Source organism: Rhinoderma darwinii, chromosome 4, assembly GCF_050947455.1.
Source record: "Rhinoderma darwinii isolate aRhiDar2 chromosome 4, aRhiDar2.hap1, whole genome shotgun sequence".
Classification (NCBI taxonomy): domain Eukaryota; kingdom Metazoa; phylum Chordata; class Amphibia; order Anura; family Rhinodermatidae; genus Rhinoderma; species Rhinoderma darwinii.
The window spans coordinates 203,414,766-203,431,148 of record NC_134690.1 but is presented as its reverse complement, the minus strand read 5'-3'; the positions used below and the strand labels follow the sequence as shown (position 1 = coordinate 203,431,148).

At 38.8% G+C, this 16,383-nt stretch overlaps 1 protein-coding gene across 2 annotated transcripts in view; it reads left to right on the top strand.

Moving 5' to 3' along the window:
- The window catches only part of UBE3D (ubiquitin protein ligase E3D), a 255,631-nt gene that overhangs the window by 162,707 nt on the left and 76,541 nt on the right, over nucleotides 1-16,383 (top strand). For both annotated transcript variants that reach the window (XR_012883173.1, XM_075862076.1), the window contains exon 9: nucleotides 7,141-7,279. Coding sequence is in view for 1 of the 2 variants with exons in the window: in XM_075862076.1 (XP_075718191.1) it covers nucleotides 7,141-7,279 (139 nt within the window). In the remaining variant the exon portion in view is untranslated. The remainder of the gene's footprint in view (nucleotides 1-7,140; nucleotides 7,280-16,383) is intronic.

Sequence of the window (16,383 nt, the reverse complement as noted above, 5' to 3'; positions counted from 1 at the left end):
CCTAAATAAAATGGGAATGGTTGGTGATATTAACTTCCTGTTTGTGGCACATTAGTATATGGGAGGGGGGAAACTTTTCAAGCTGGGTGTTGACCATGGCGGCCATTTTGAAGTCGGCCATTTTGTATCCAACTTTAGTTTTTTCAATGGGAAGAGGGTCATGTGACACATCAAACTTATCGAGCATTTCACAAGAAAAACAATGGTGTGCTTGGTTTTAACGTTACTTTATTCTTTCATGAGTTATTTACAAGTTTCTGACCACTTAAAAAATGTGTTCAAAGTGCTGCCCATTGTGTTGGATTGTCAATGCAACCCTCTTCTCCCACTCTTCACACACTGATAGCAACACCGCAGAAGAAATGCTAGCACAGGCTTCCAGTATCCGTAGTTTCAGTTGCTGCACATCTCGTATCTTCACAGCATAGACAATTGCCTTCAGATGACCCCAAAGATAAAAGTCTAAGGGGGTCAGATCGGGAGACCTAGGGGGCCATTCAACTGGCCCACGACGACCAATCCACTTTCCAGGAAACTGTTCATCTAGGAATGCTCGGACCTGACACCCATAATGTGGTAGTGCACCATCTTGCTGGAAAAACTCAGGGAACGTGCCAGCTTCAGTGCATAAAGAGGGAAACACATCATCATGTAGCATTTTCAGATATCCCGTGGCCTTGAGGTTTCCATTGATGAGGAATGGCCCCACTATCTTTGTACCCCATATACCACACCATACCATCAATTTTTGTGTTCCAACAGTCTTGGAGGGATCTATCCAATGTGGGTTAGTGTCAGACCAATAGCGGTGGTTTTGTTTGTTAACTTCACCATTCACATAAAAGTTTGCCTCATCACTGAACAAAATTTTCTGTGTAAACTGAGGGTCCTGTTCCAATTTTTGTTTTGCCCATTCTGCAAATTCAGTGTGCCGATGTGGGTCATCCTCGTTGAGATGCTGCAGCAGCTGGAGTTTGTAAGGGTGCCATTTGTGAGTAGCTAATATCCGCCGAAGGGATGTTCGACTGATGCCACTCTCCAGTGACATGCGGCGAGTGCTACGCTGTGGGCTCTTGCTGAATGAAGCTAGGACAGCCACTGATGTTTCTTCATTAGTGACAATTTTCATGCGTCCACATTTGGGCAAATCCAACACTGAACCAGTTTCACGAAACTTGGCAAGCAGTTTGCAAACTGTAGCATGGGAGATGGGTGGTCTCGTAGGGTGTCTTGCATTGAAATCTGCTGCAATGACCCGGGTACTGCGTTCACCAGACATCAACACAATTTCTATCCGCTCCTCACGTGTTAACCTCTGCGACATGTCAATGGCTGTAAACAAAGAGAAGCTTGTAAATAACTCATGAAAGAATAAAGTAATGTTAAAACCAAGCACACCATTGTTTTTCTTGTGAAATTCTCGATAAGTTTGATGTGTTACATGACCCTCTTCCCATTGAAAAAACTAAAGTTGGATACAAAATGGCCGACTTCAATATCAACAACCATTCCCATTTTATTTAGGTGTATCCATATAAATGGCCCACCCTGTGTGTATATATATACACACACACACACACACACACACACACACACACACACACTGGAACTTACCATCTCTCCAGCTGCACAGGTTTCTTGCAGGTAGGGCTGTGGCAGGAGCTTCCTCATTGGCTCTGCACTTGCTTCCTCTGCTTCCTCATTGAGTGTGTAACGAGGAGCAGAGAATATAGAGTCCAAAGTACGGCCTGCACAGTTGCGCCCCTTACATGGTGGGAGGCTGCATTGGGCAGCCTTAGAGGTGTGCGACATGTTGCTGCAGTCAGTCGGATGCCTCCCCTTTCAGTATGGTAGCGGCGCATCACTTTTAAATTAGTGAGGGCAGGAGGCTTAGCGCAGTAATCGGCACTCTGCCGCTCTACTCTTTAACAACAACTCAGCCTCCGGTCCTCACCTCATTACTTACCAGTCGCTCTTCTTTTCTACAGGAGAGAGCGTTCGGCCGCTCCTCCCACAGGCCTCCAGGTTCTCTATGCTCCTCTCTCGCGGTGCATGCAGCGCCAGAGAGGGGGAGTGTACTAGCAGACGTGCGCCTATCGTGCTGCACGTCTGCTAGGTCAAGTACTTTCCCCTGCCCTCCCCATGGGTCCCCCCTGGCCTTCCACAATATGCCGCCCCCCGTTTTTAGCTCCGTGGTGCCGCTTGAGGCGACTGCCTCACCTCGCCTCATGGCAGGTGCGGCCCTGACTAGGTATGTACACAAGTGTTCACATTCACAAATATTATGAAAATGTATTTTAGAACGTTAACTTTCCATTCATACAATGACTAGGCTTTATTTACATAGAACAGGAAAACTTTAAAGAATCTAGATTTGAGTTTGAGAATAATTACAATAAAATCCTATGTATCTTTCTATGTAGGAAATTATTCGGTAGTATTGTGGATCTGCAGGCTACAAAAAAAATAAAGGATTCAGCAAAGTTGAAATAGTTAATTATCTGGCATGGCTTGAGCAGAAACCTTCCTTTTAACTACTGTAGATCATGTCATTTATCTAGTGCTCAGACACCGCTTTCCTCCTGGGTCCCTGTAATGATATAATTGACCACTATCTTGGATGTACTGTACGTGAAATATGATATTCCCACTATTGCTAAATGTTCTTTTGCTTACAATAGTCAATGGCAAGGTTTTGTTAATTGCAAGAGTAATTCAGTTGACAAGAGCACAAAAGGAATAGATTTTATAGGAACATCCGTATGTTAACATTTCACCCCCTTCTGATCTGTAAATAGCTTGTAGTTGAAGACGCCCTACACAGAAATATATACTATTACAGGGCGGTTTTCATATACATTTTTTGCCCTCTATGTCCTGCCAATGTAAGTGAATATGACTGCTAATTTCAGATGAGTGAAGCTGTTGGGGTTTGAAACTCTTAATATCCGTGAGTTCCAGGAAGCACTGTTATTAATAAATCATATACTCATACTCTCAGGTTACCCCAGGAAAGAGAGATTGAAATGGAAAATGCTATCTGATAATGCTAACTATTGTAAAATTGAGACGATCACATGGATTTTAAAAACCTAATCTGACCAGTAAATTATGTGGTAAAAGGTCTCTCCACCCAGAAAGGTTAACGTCACTATTTGCCTATTCTTTTGTTTAGCTGAGAGGCCATTTTTGCTATCGTTCTTATTTTTTTTTTTTTACTTGCACAACAATTATATTCACCACTCAAAAAGAGTGAACAAGCCCTTAAGTATGTTCCTGTTCATAATTTTTTCCGGACTCCCTCCTCCCCTCCATCATCCAGATTGGAGAGCTACTACTGGGAATAACTCTCACTCTGGAGGACCCAGCTTGTCTGTGCAATACATGGAAGACCTATTGATACAGGGGAATTGAGAACTCTTCAGTTGCTTTTCCCAGCAGTAACACTCGACTGCAGTAGGACTCTCTATAACAGTGTTCCCCAACCTGTAGCTCTCCAGCTATTGCAAAACTACAACTCCCTTCATTCCCTGACAGCCACCGACTTTCAGGGCATGCTGGTAATTGTAGTTTTGCAATAGCTGTGAGCCACAGGTTGGAGATCACTGCTCTACAATAAGTTTTTCATCAGGAGACTTCATTAACAAGATTCTTTATTCTAACTAGACAACCCCCTTTAAGAAAATGTTGAGTTTCTGTTTGTTAGTGGATCTATGCTTTGGCTCATAGAGTGGGGGACCCATTTCTATGATATCCATAGGCTCCCTTTAAATGCCATTAATGATGAATCCACGTTTGCTATTTACAGGAGTAGGAGTAATTTTTACATTTTGTAAGCCTTTACTAGGAGTAAAAAGCTGGGAAAACAATGAAATTTACCCCACAGACACTATCTGCAAATGGGCACAAAGTATCCATGTGTCACATTTTTTTTTGAAGCACCTTAAGGGCAGATGGAGACGGGCACTTGGAGATGGATTATAGTTTGTGAGTGTAGAATATAATAAATTCTGCATGACCCAAATGCACAAATGAAATTTACTCTTACAGCTAATATATATTTAATAACAGAGTATGGGTTGCCCACATAACCATGCATATCCTAATGTACACATTGGAAGATAATCTTCCAATATCTTTATGTAATGTACTGGATGGGCTTGGGGTTTATAGAATAACAAGCCCTACACTTTTAGTTGAATGCTCCATAGTGACTGCAGTATGGCAACAAGAATGACCAGTTGTATTGTCCACATAGGCATGTAACGTGCAAATGTTCAAATAATAATAGGTTTGTAATTTTAAAAAAACCAATGCTCTTCAGTACCTTTTGACCACTTTGTTAGTAGTCTCTTACTTTTTACACTGAAGCGGAGTATGTGAGAAAACAAATCGTTATATACAGTAAATATAGTTCTTTCTTTCGTGAATAGAAAAAATATCTAAGTTGTTTGAGTTTTGTTTAGGTCTTTCTTCCAGTGTCTGCTGAATATTTCATCAGTACAAGCTTTGAACAAGACTTAGAAAAGGCACAGTTTTATTTTTAGCTTGTGAAGCGGGATGTGTTTTTCCAAATCAATAGGTGGCTTGCTGAAGAAATTTCATTATAATAATAATTTATTTATGTAAAGGTTTTGTCCAACAAATTCTAGTGTGTTACCGCTTGGCAAATCACAAAGCCAATTCTCGGCTTCAGTTTAAGATTGGATAGTTCTGTCACTGTACACAAAGCTGATCAAACAACACTATTTCCTAGTGCCAACATATTTGTCGTTTTTGGCTAATACCTTTGTTTTTTATGAGCATGGCTATGACTAACAACACAAAATGTTTTATTTATTTTCCACATTTCTATGTAGCAGACTGTCTGTGTACCTCAGCTTTAAAGCTGCCATATTTACTGTATTTGCAAACCATTTAATAAAGGAAAACATTATGTGTAGCATTGTTGCATGTTATACAAATATCAAACTGAGATTGTGTAGGTCTAGCTCACAGAATTGTAGCTAAATTTCATTATACGTTATGTTTCATAAAGATGTTTATTTGGTTTTTAAGTATAATTTTACGTAATATACCCTTTTACATGCAAATCACGACGCAAAGTACATCAAGACAATGTGCACCAGTAAAACTTCTGTAGCATACCCAGTATAACCACATAAATCTTAAAAAATAAAACAATTTAAAAAAAGTTCAGAAGCACGATCAGTAACATTTAAAATGGATTGTACAGGGTGGGCCATTTATATGGATACACCTAAATAAAATGGGAATGGTTGGTGATATTAACTTCCTGTTTGTGGCACATTAGTATATTGGAGGGGGGAAACTTTTCAAGCTTGGTGTTGACCATGGCGGCCATTTTGAAGTCGGCCATTTTGTATCCAACTTTAGTTTTTTCAATGGGAAGAGGGTCATGTGACACATCAAACTTATCGAGAATTTCACAAGAAAAACAATGGTGTGCTTGGCTTTAACGTTACTTTATTCTTTCATGAGTTATTTACAAGTTTCTGACCACTTATAAAATGTGTTCAAAGTGTTGCCCATTGTGTTGGATTGTCAATGCAAGCCTCTTCTCCCACTCTTCACACACTGATAGCAACACCGCAGAAGAAATGCTAGCACAGGCTTCCAGTATCCGTAGTTTCAGTTGCTGCACATCTCGTATCTTCACAGCATAGACAATTGCCTTCAGATGACCCCAAAGATAAAAGTCTAAGGGGGTCAGATCGGGAGGCATTTCTTCTGCGGTGTTACTATCAGTGTGTGAAGAGTGGGAGAAGAGGGTTGCATTGACAATCCAACACAATGGGCAACACTTTGAACACATTTTATAAGTGGTCAGAAACTTGTAAATAACTCATGAAAGAATAAAGTAATGTTAAAACCAAGCACACCATTGTTTTTCTTGTGAAATTCTCGATAAGTTTGATGTGTTACATGACCCTCTTCCCATTGAAAAAACTAAAGTTGGATACAAAATGGCCTACTTCAAAATGGCCGCCATGGTCAACACCCAGCTTGAAAAGTTTCCCCCCTCCCATATACTAATGTGCCACAAACAGGAAGTTAATATCACCAACCATTCCCATTTTATTTAGGTGTATCAAAATAAATGGCCCACCCTGTAGTCTATATTCAGCCCGGACTCTGGAAAGAGTCTCTTTGCACTCAGTGGAGGAGTAGCCACCAAAGAAGGAATAGCTGTACGCACTTAACAAAGCTTTGTAAATAAAGCGAGAAAAGGAGGACGAAGAAAAGGTAAGAAGAAAGAAAAAGAGAGGGAGTGAGCTTTTAAAAGGAGAGAGAGGGGTGGTGACTGGGGAAGCAGAGAACTAATGTATTCTAGTAGGCTTGTATACAGTGACCTGGACCGGGCTGCAGCTCCACCGTATCTGTATCATGGCAGACAATCCGAACAACTTCCTGTTAGCAAGATGGAGAGGTCTGCAGCACAAAAGACTGTGCTTTTAAGGGCAGCACATAAGGACCTAAGAGCGCTGTAAAGGTTTTATTTTTCACTGGAGGTACAATTTAGTTATTGGTCTATATAGGTCTCCTTGGAAAGGAAAGATATTGAACATGTGTGGAAACTGACATTCCAATTCAATGAGGTGCCCATTCTCAAGTTAAATGTTTCTGAAAATGCAGTTTAATTCAAGAAAATTAACAGTCAAGTTGTCATCATATCACAATTACTTGTTGTTGATCATATGTTTACAAGGATAGACAGATGGGACAATTCTTAAGTACTGCCTTAAAAATTAGCCGAATTCAAATCGTGTTCTTTCCAACCTCCATAAACTTAGTGACTGGTCTTGCTTTTATTACTTCTGTAATCACAACTTCTCTCTTTCATTGGAATATTAAGGGACCCTAGAGAGGAAAAAAGAGCAGTAGCACAACACGACTAAAAGATAATAACATTTTTGTGATGGAGAATAGTACACAATTAAAATGTCTAATTTCAGAGAACATATTAAAAAGTAATCAAAAGCCAAGGTCTGCTTTAATCCGTTTTCAGAATTACTAATGGGAGAGCATCTGCTGAAAAAAAATAATCTTTTTTTAAGAGCGAACAACTTTATGCTGACCGAACATAGTTATGTTTAATTAAATTGTTGTCACTTTTAGGCTTGTGGATAAATGGATGAATGAAACTGGAGCCCATTCGCTTACATTCCCATCCAGTACTTGCCTGGAACTTATCTTGCTGCTCTCCCTCAACAATACCGCATTGCCTCATTCTTTGCGCTTCATGAACAATTGGAAGGTAATAAAAACCTTATCATACCTTGTAATATAATTTGTAACATTTGTTTTAATATTATCCATAGCAATGGTTACAATGGTGATGGATTTTTTTACCATTGCTGTAAAAAATGCATATCTTCTCTCCATCTAAGACCTGTACAATACAATTATTATACACCATAGCAACTCTATTATGCAAGTACCAGGCCAGGAAAAAAAGAAGAAATGCAATTACAAAGGGCTTCTAGAAGTCATCATATGGCTATCTACTGTGCATAGTCAGCAAATTGGTGATCTCCTTTCAGCAATGCACAATACAGATAAGAGACAAAAATAAATTGATTCATCATCATTCCCAGGAAATATCTCGCCTATTAAAGTGTGACCATATCAAACACCAAATAGTATTGCAAGTTTTCTGACATAAAAATGATTTAGAGAAGCCTTGATGCTTGGGGCTCCATATGCTTGATTGATATGAGCCAGTAGTAAATAATGCAAGATGACTAGGTAGGCATATAAGCACCAATTACAATGGTCATATAGTAATAAAGAAATGAGCAAAGTGCATCATGTAGCATATTGTGTTACATTATCAAAAATATAAATTCTCTTGAAAACAAATGAGCTTGAGCCCAAAAATGCCTCTGCCAGAAATGTTTATCTACTATGCCAATACTTAAAAGCTATGTAAACCTTTTGGGGGGATTTTTTTTTTTTTTATGTACATATTTATTAAAACATATATTTGTAATTTACTTTTATGAAAAATTCAGTTTTAATTTTCAAGATACAGTTTCTATGCATTCACTATACATTGAAACTGCATCTCTGCACTATCAACTAAATCCGTTAGTAAACTGCACTGACTGCTCGGCTATTAGTGCTACTGTGTCCCTCTGATGCCTCCTATATCCCGATTACCGATCATATGTAAGTTGATCAATTTAGATATGATCGGTAGTGGAAAGGATTTTATTTTTTACTTTTTTTTAAAGCTAAACCATTTTTAAAAGAATTAAAATGTTTTTTTGATTAAAGATTTAATATATTTTTTGGGGGTACTTAATTCTAAATTTTTTATTTTTTTTTATTCCACTAGAAGACTTGAAGCAGCGATTCTTTGATCGCTTGTATAATGTTTCGGAATACTTAGCATTCCAAATCATTACTGCCTGTCCATGTATCATTGACAGGCAGCCTATTATGCCTTGCTTCTGGCATGACCTAATAGGCAGTTACTAATGGCAGACCTTTGTTATTGTAACCCATTGGCACTCCACGAATGTGTCAGGGATGCTGATTGGTTGACAGAGGGAGCTCCCGATGTCTTTACTCTCTATTGACGGCAGCATCTAGGGGATTAAACTGCCCAGATTGGCATTCTCTTAGATCCTGGCAGTTGGGGCAGGACCATGGCTGTGTTAAACAACGGTGCTACTTCCACAGTTTTTTTTGGGTATACAGGCAGTATCCATAAAATAACAATGACGTAGCACCAGCTCGTGATATATCATCGGTTATGGGTCATTAAGGCGTTAAAGGGAACATGTTACTAGATTTTAGGGCACAAAACCACCAGCATGTTATACTGCTGGGGAATAGCATCCTAAACATGCCCCTCTCAAAACTGTCCATTTCAGCATTTTGTCTAATAAGTTATAATACAGTGTGCGCTGTATGTAAATGACCTGAGATGAGTACAATGGCATGCTCAGTGCTCAGATGAAATTGAGGCCTGTACACCTGGACTCATCTCAAGACTCTTCTCTGGTAATTGACATGCAGCACACGCTGTATTATGACTTATTTTTAGACAAAATGCTAAAACTGACAATTTTGAGGGGGCTATTTCACAGCAGTATAACCACATGCTGGTGGTTTAGTGCCCGAAAATCGAATGACTGGTTCCAAGTGGCTCGTGCCTGTTCTCCTTTATTGTCATGTCCATCTCAATCTTCAGCTGCGGCCTAGTAGAGGATCACCAGAATGATCCTGCTCAAGTAAATGAAAGTAATGACTGCCATCTTTATTTTTAGGTTTTTGCCTGGTGTTAGATTTTAATATACGTATAACATACATTATATGTTTTATATAGAATATTTCTTGGAAAAAGTGAGCACATGAATTTATAACCAGGAATTCAAGATCCTTTAGTAAATGCTTTACTTATATTATCAGAATTTCCCCCTTGGTTTTAGTATTCGATCCTCCCTTGTACTAAAAGAGTGGCTACAGGGATCACAATTCACTGTTGTTTCCTATACACAGTCAGAAGTAGCATGATGTTTTATAAAGGACTGTATCTATAGCATCATATACGTTATTCCTGGCTATCATGGTATTGTATAGGATTTTATTGATGTAAATGAATAATATATTATGCGTAAAATTCTAATGTTTATTCTTTGTAAAATAGAAGATACTCTGCAAAAGTCCTAAACATTTTTAGATGGTGCAAATATATATATATATCCATAAGTTTGTGCTATAACCGAAAAAAAATAGAGCATCCTCACTTACCCTTCATCAAATACATTTTGTTCACACAAGCCCTGTCTTATCCCTTTAATGACCAGCCTATTTTAAACCTTAACGACCAAGCTATTTTTTAAGTTTTTCCATCGTCGCATTCCAAGAGCTATAACTTCTTTATTTTTGCGTCGACATAGCTGTATAAGGTCTTGTTTTTTGAGGGACAAGTTGTATTAGCACCATTTTGGGGTGCTTATAATTTATTGATTAACTTTTATAAACTTTATTTGGGGGGGGAAATAGAAAAAAACCTGAAAATTTGCCACACATTTTTGCATCCTAAATCTACACCGTTTACCGTGTGGTAGAAATAACACTAACTTTATTCAGCGGGTTGTTACGATTGCAACGATACCAATTTGTTATTGTTTTTTATGTTTTACTGCTTCCACACAGTAAAAAACTTTTTTTCAAAATTATTTGTTTTTGTGTCTCCATATTTGAAGAGCCATAACTTTTTTTTTTTTTTTTACGCCGATGCAGCTGTATGAGGGCTTTTTTTTTTTTTTTGCGAGACGACTTTTAGTTTTTATTGATACCATTTTGGAGTAGATGCGACTTTTTTATCACATTTTTTTTTTATGGCAGGATTCATAGAAAAGAGCAATTTTTGCATTGTTTTTTATTACATTTTTTACGGCGTACACCATGCGGGTTAAATAATGTAATGGCTTTATAGTTGGGGTCGTTACGGATGCGGTGATACCAAATATGTGTAACTTTTTTTTACTTTATTTTGTTTCTTTTAATAATAAAGCAATTTGTAAGGGGAAAAAGTGTGTTTTTCATTTTTTTTTTCACTTTTTTTTTTAAATTAACTTTGAAACTTTTTTTTAAACTTTTTTACTAGTCCCACTATGACCTATCAGGCATACACTACAGGCAGACCTGGGAGCCTTTATTAGGCCGCCGGCTGCCATAGAAGACACGACACCCGGCGGTCTTATTGCCGGGTGCCGGTGCAATGAGAGAGGGAGCTCCCTCTCTCCAAAACCACTCAGATGCGGAGCTCGCTTTTGAGCGCCGCATCTGAGGGGTTAAACGGGTGAGATCGATACTGATATCGATCTCCTCTTTTAGAGCAGGGATGCCCCCAGCCGTCAGCTACCTCTGAGAGCAGGGAGATTTGACAGCTCCCTGCTCTGTTTATTTATTCTGATGCAGCGCCATGAAAAGGCATATGCATCAGAATAAATCCCATTAGTGGCCGCCGTGAAAAGGCGTATTGGCGGTCACTGACAGGTTAAATCAGGAACTCTAGTTTACTCATATATTGTGTTTTTAATGATGGGCTATTTTGTTATAATTGATTTGTTTTAATAGCACATGGTCCTATTTTAGAAAGGTCAGTGGAAAGTAAACTGTTATTCGGAAAGTTTGCAGCTTTTACAGGATCATGTTTTCCATATATCAAAGAGATACTTCAAATTCCTTCTAGGTATACACTTCTTGCTATATATATTATACTTTTAAACTGGACAAACTTTCTTCCTCCACCATCAAGTGTATCGGACACTAGTACTATAACGGCATAAGCTGTATTCTTTTCAAGGTATTGCCCCCCCCCCTCTATGATTGGTTGATGGGGATGATTATCAATATACTAAAACATCTGTATTATGAGAAAATATTAGGTTCTTTTGTCTGAATATTGGTTTATTTAGAGAACTGGTATATTCGATACCCAAGTGAAGCCTTGCATTTTGAAATGGCAAAATGTAAGTTAATTTCTTGTATGTACGTGCAAAATATAATACGTACAATATGCCCATGAATGTTCCTCTATACAGCACTTCTCTGTTAGGCCCCATGCACATGATTGTATTTTTCATCTGTAATTACGCAGTCGACTGCGCTATTGATTCCGTCACAAAAAAACGAAATCTGACTGAATGATGACAAATGGAAACCATTAGCAATGTTTCCGTTACCATTGATATCAATGGTGATGCAAACGGAAGCAAAGGTTTTCCTTTCCGTTGAGGGGTTCTCCCGATGGAAGCCTCAGACGGAACCCCTCAACGAAAAGCCAACGCTGATGTGAACAGGCCCTTATGTATGTATTTTGGGAAATTAAACATAATAGTAATATAGCTTTTATAAAAAAAAATTGTTTCGTTTTAGCGACGCTGCTTCAATGTACCCACTATACATAGAAGTTGCAAATAGTCGCTGTCAGTCGAATTAGTCAGTGTGTTGGACTAACTGTTTGGCTGAGAGTGGGACCTCTGATCAGTATTGGGGTTAGATAAAGTATCAGAGTTGCACAGGAGCCACTGTCAGATGACCCATCAGTCCAGCACACTGACGGATTCGGCTGACAACAGAGCTGCATCTCTAAATCTAAACATCATTTTTTTTTAAATAATTTACAAATATGTCCCCCCCCCAAATACATTTAAATAAGGTGTTTACAAAAAGGCTGTTGTGTATGTTCTCAGATCATGTCTAATAGAACTTAGAAAACCACTCTGTAGTAATAGATTGTTTCAAGAACTTATTGTGTTAAATGCAGCATTTCTGCAGAACGTAAGCATGTTTTTCCCAATAATACATTCAATGCAAAAAACATAACTTAGCCCTATGACCTTACCAGTCAATAGCTAGTATTAAACCAGAAAGTGTGACATTTCAGTAATAACAGAAGTGATCAAATGGAAACGTTCTAATATTCCACATCTAAACAGGCCATATATCATCATGAGAATCCAATACCGAGTAGAAAGTGTGTGTACCAGCAAGTCAGGCTCAGAGAGAGGAGGTTAACAAAATAGAACTCAGATTATGTGTCAGTTTAAAATATTTCTTACACTAAGTGATTTTGTGCGGTTAGCAGAAAAGGGAGACTGGTGTCAGGTCACATCTTGAGCTGAGCTATAATGACGGAGCAGTTCAGTGATACTATACAACAAATTATAAAATATATGCAAGGCAGAATCCAACAGCTGAGCAAGCACATGTGGGTAAAAATACCATCCAGCTATACACCAGGATAATTAGATCATGACATAAAGAAGTATATTATTGTACAATTGACATATATTTTAAAGGACCATTAGGCAACACTGTATACAATTCCAATGTTTCTCAGCTTGAGTGAAGACATTTTTTACAGTACCTATAAAACAAATATTCACTCCCTTGGCTGGTTTTCTTGTGTAACAACATTGAATTACAGTCAATTTGATTGACAATTATCAGAAAAAGACTTTAAAGGGAAAACAAATCTTTACAGAGTGAAGTATTTCCATTACATTTATAAACCACAAAATAACTAAAATGTATATCTATGTTTTTCTATTACTATGACACCTATATCATCACTGGAACAGCCTAGTGGTTTTAGAAGTGAAGAAATTTCAAGTGATTGTAGTAAAAATACCTCTGTATCTGGACTGTCTAATTGTTCATGAGTTATTATCTGAATGTGTGAATCCAGCCTAAAGATAACTGAAAAGTTCCAGTCAAGGGAAGGATACAATAAAATGTCCAAGTTGCAGAATATTGTCTAAATATACCTTAGTGTACAGTAAGCCATCTGTATAGAACAGGGCATCCTGAAAAGCTGAGTGACCGTGCAGGAAAGGCACTAGTAAGGGAGGCCACAATAAAGCTCTATGACACCCGGAATGTAATCTGATCCTGCAGTAATGTGTTCCTCAGTTCCATCTACCATTTCATCCATGTTTCCTGCAAACCTACAGACAGTTGGAAAGGGGTCAGATGGAAGAGAGTAAAGGCCCTTTTACACGGGCCAATGATCTGGCAAATAAGCATTCATAAGAGCTCTCATTACCGATCACTGTCCTGTGTAAACAGAGCAATAATCAGCCAATGAATGAGCAAACGCTCATTCATCTGTTGATCGTCTTGTTTATGCGGCCAAAAAAAATGGTCGCTAGTCGGCAGCACATCTCCCTTTAATCAGGGAGATGTGCTACTGACAAGATGGAAATGTATGTGAACGAATGATCGTAGTAGCGAGCGCTCGACCCCATACATTACTGACCATAGCACCTTGTGAAAGGAGCAAATGAGCGCCGATCATTCAAAAATAAGAGTGAACACTTTTACAAGCACATTGTATATTATGTTGCTCCATTTCCCAAAATAGTTTATCCTTATGTCAAAGTTTGAGGGCAGATGGCCAACTTAGTGCTTACCTCTTACTCGCTTAATTTAACCAAACTTGCTTTTCTGCAACTTGTGATTCTTTCTTCAAAAGTCAAACAATCCCACCCGTCTATAAAACATTGTTTTTTATGGAGGAAAAAAAAATGCACAGTATTCTATACATTCTGACACTTTTTATACTTGCATTCCACCTGATGGTAAAGAAATCCAAATGAAATGAAGATATTAAGCTTGTCTAGAACCTTATAAATGTTTCATGCCATCTTAAATATTGATTAGATGCTGCTATGTAACAGTCACAACGCATATACTAATAGTGTTAACGTAGCTCAGAGGCTGCACGCACACTAGTATATTAAGGTGTTGATACCATGCGTAAAACTTACATGGAAATTTCTCAACAGTCTAAACTATAATATGGTAACCAAATACCAGATAATTTTGTGTTTTAGTCAGCCCAAGTAATTATTTGTTTAATAAACATTCTGGTAATCCAGTGACGCTTTGAACAGGGTCAGTGGTCTAGATTGCATCCCTAGTGATATAATAATTTAGTGTCTCTCTCCATAAGATAGTGGTTATCCCAGGTCATCCAGTAGAATGGTTAGGTAGCTTAATAGAAACTTTTGATTCTGAAATTGTTCCCGTCACAGCTTCCTCATCATGCTTCAGATGTCCAGCTGTAATCTTGTACACTAAGCGCTACCAAACAATAATTCACTTAGTCCGACAATAGATCAGGACCCAGATCCCCAGGCCTATAGGCACACCTAGGATGATTTGATCAAGAAAACTTCCTATGTGCCCATCTATCATATGGACACTTAAACAGTAACACCTTTTAAGAGATACCAACGTGCACCGCAATTGAGAACAGGATTTGTTGTAGTCTGTCAATTCCACTAAGCGGGTGTATGCAATCATGCTAAATTAACTATATTTTCCTCTCCTATGAGAATGTAAAGTGGATCTCTCAAAAAGAACATGCTAGCTCTTCTTCAGTCTGAAGGTATGTTCACACACTAGGGAATACAGCTCCTGATTTTCAGACGTTTTTTAAGCCACTCACGATTTTCGCGGCGTTTTTCACGGCCGTTTTTGGAGCTGTTTTCAATAGAGTCTATGAAAAACAGCTCCAAAAACGTCCCAAAAAGTGACCTGCACTTCTTTTTTGCAGCCGTTTTTTTACGCGACCGTTTTGAAAAACTGTATGTACCGTATATGCACTCAATACTTGGTTGGGGCTCCTTTTGCATTAATTACAGCATCAATGCGGCGTGACATAGAGGCGATCAGCCTGTGGCACTGCTGAGGTGTTATGGAAGCCCAGGTTGCATTGATAGCAGCCTTCACCTCATCAGCATTGTTGGATCTGGTGTCTCTCATCTTCCTCTTGACAATACCCCATAGAATTTATGTGGTTTAGGTCAGGTGAGTTTGCTGGCCAATCAAGCACAGTGATATTGTGGTTATTAAACCAGGTATTGGTACTTTTGGCAGTGTGGGGCAGGTGCCAAGTCCTGCTGGAAAATTAAATCAGCATCTCCATAAAGCTTGTCAGCAGAGGGAAGCATGAAGTGCTCTAAAATCTCCTGGTAGACGGCTGCGCTGACTCTGGACTTGATATAACACAGTGGACCAACACCAGCAAATGACATGGCACCCCAAACCATAATTTACTGTGGAAACTTCACACTGGACCACAAGCAACTTGGATTGATGTCTCTCCACTCTTCCTCCAGAGTCTGGGACCTTGATTTCCCAATGAAATGCAAAATGTACTTTCATCTGAAAACAGGACTTTGGACTACTGAGCAACAGACCAGTCCTTTTTCTCCTTAGCCCAGGTAAGACGCTACTGATGTTGTCTCTCGGTCATGAGTGGTTTGACACAAGGAATGTAACATTTGTAGGCCATGTTCTGGATAGGTCTGTGTGTGGTGGCTCTTGAAGCACTGACTCTAGCCGCAATCCACTCCTAGTGAATCTCCCACAGATTCTTGAATAGGTTTTTCTTGACAATCCTTTCAAGGCTGCGGTTATCCCTGTTGCTTGTGCACCTTTTTCTACCACACTTTTTCCTTCCACTCAACTTTCCATTAATATTCTTGGGTACAGCACCCTGTGAACAGCCAGTTTCTTTAGAAATGTCCTTTTGTAGCTTACCCTTCTTGTGGAGCATGTCAATGACTGTCTTCTGGACAACTGTCAAGTCAGCAGTCTTCCCCATGATTGTGTAGCCTACTGAACCAGACTGTTGGACCATTGAAAGGCTTAGGAAACCTCTTGCAGGTGTTTTGTGCTGATTAGAGTGTGACAAAATTTTGGGTTTTCATTAACTGTTAGCCATAATCATCAATATTAAAATAAAAAAATGCTGGAAGTAGATCACTCTGTCTGTGTAATGAATCTGTATAATATAGGAGTTTCACTTTTTGAATTGAATTACTGAAA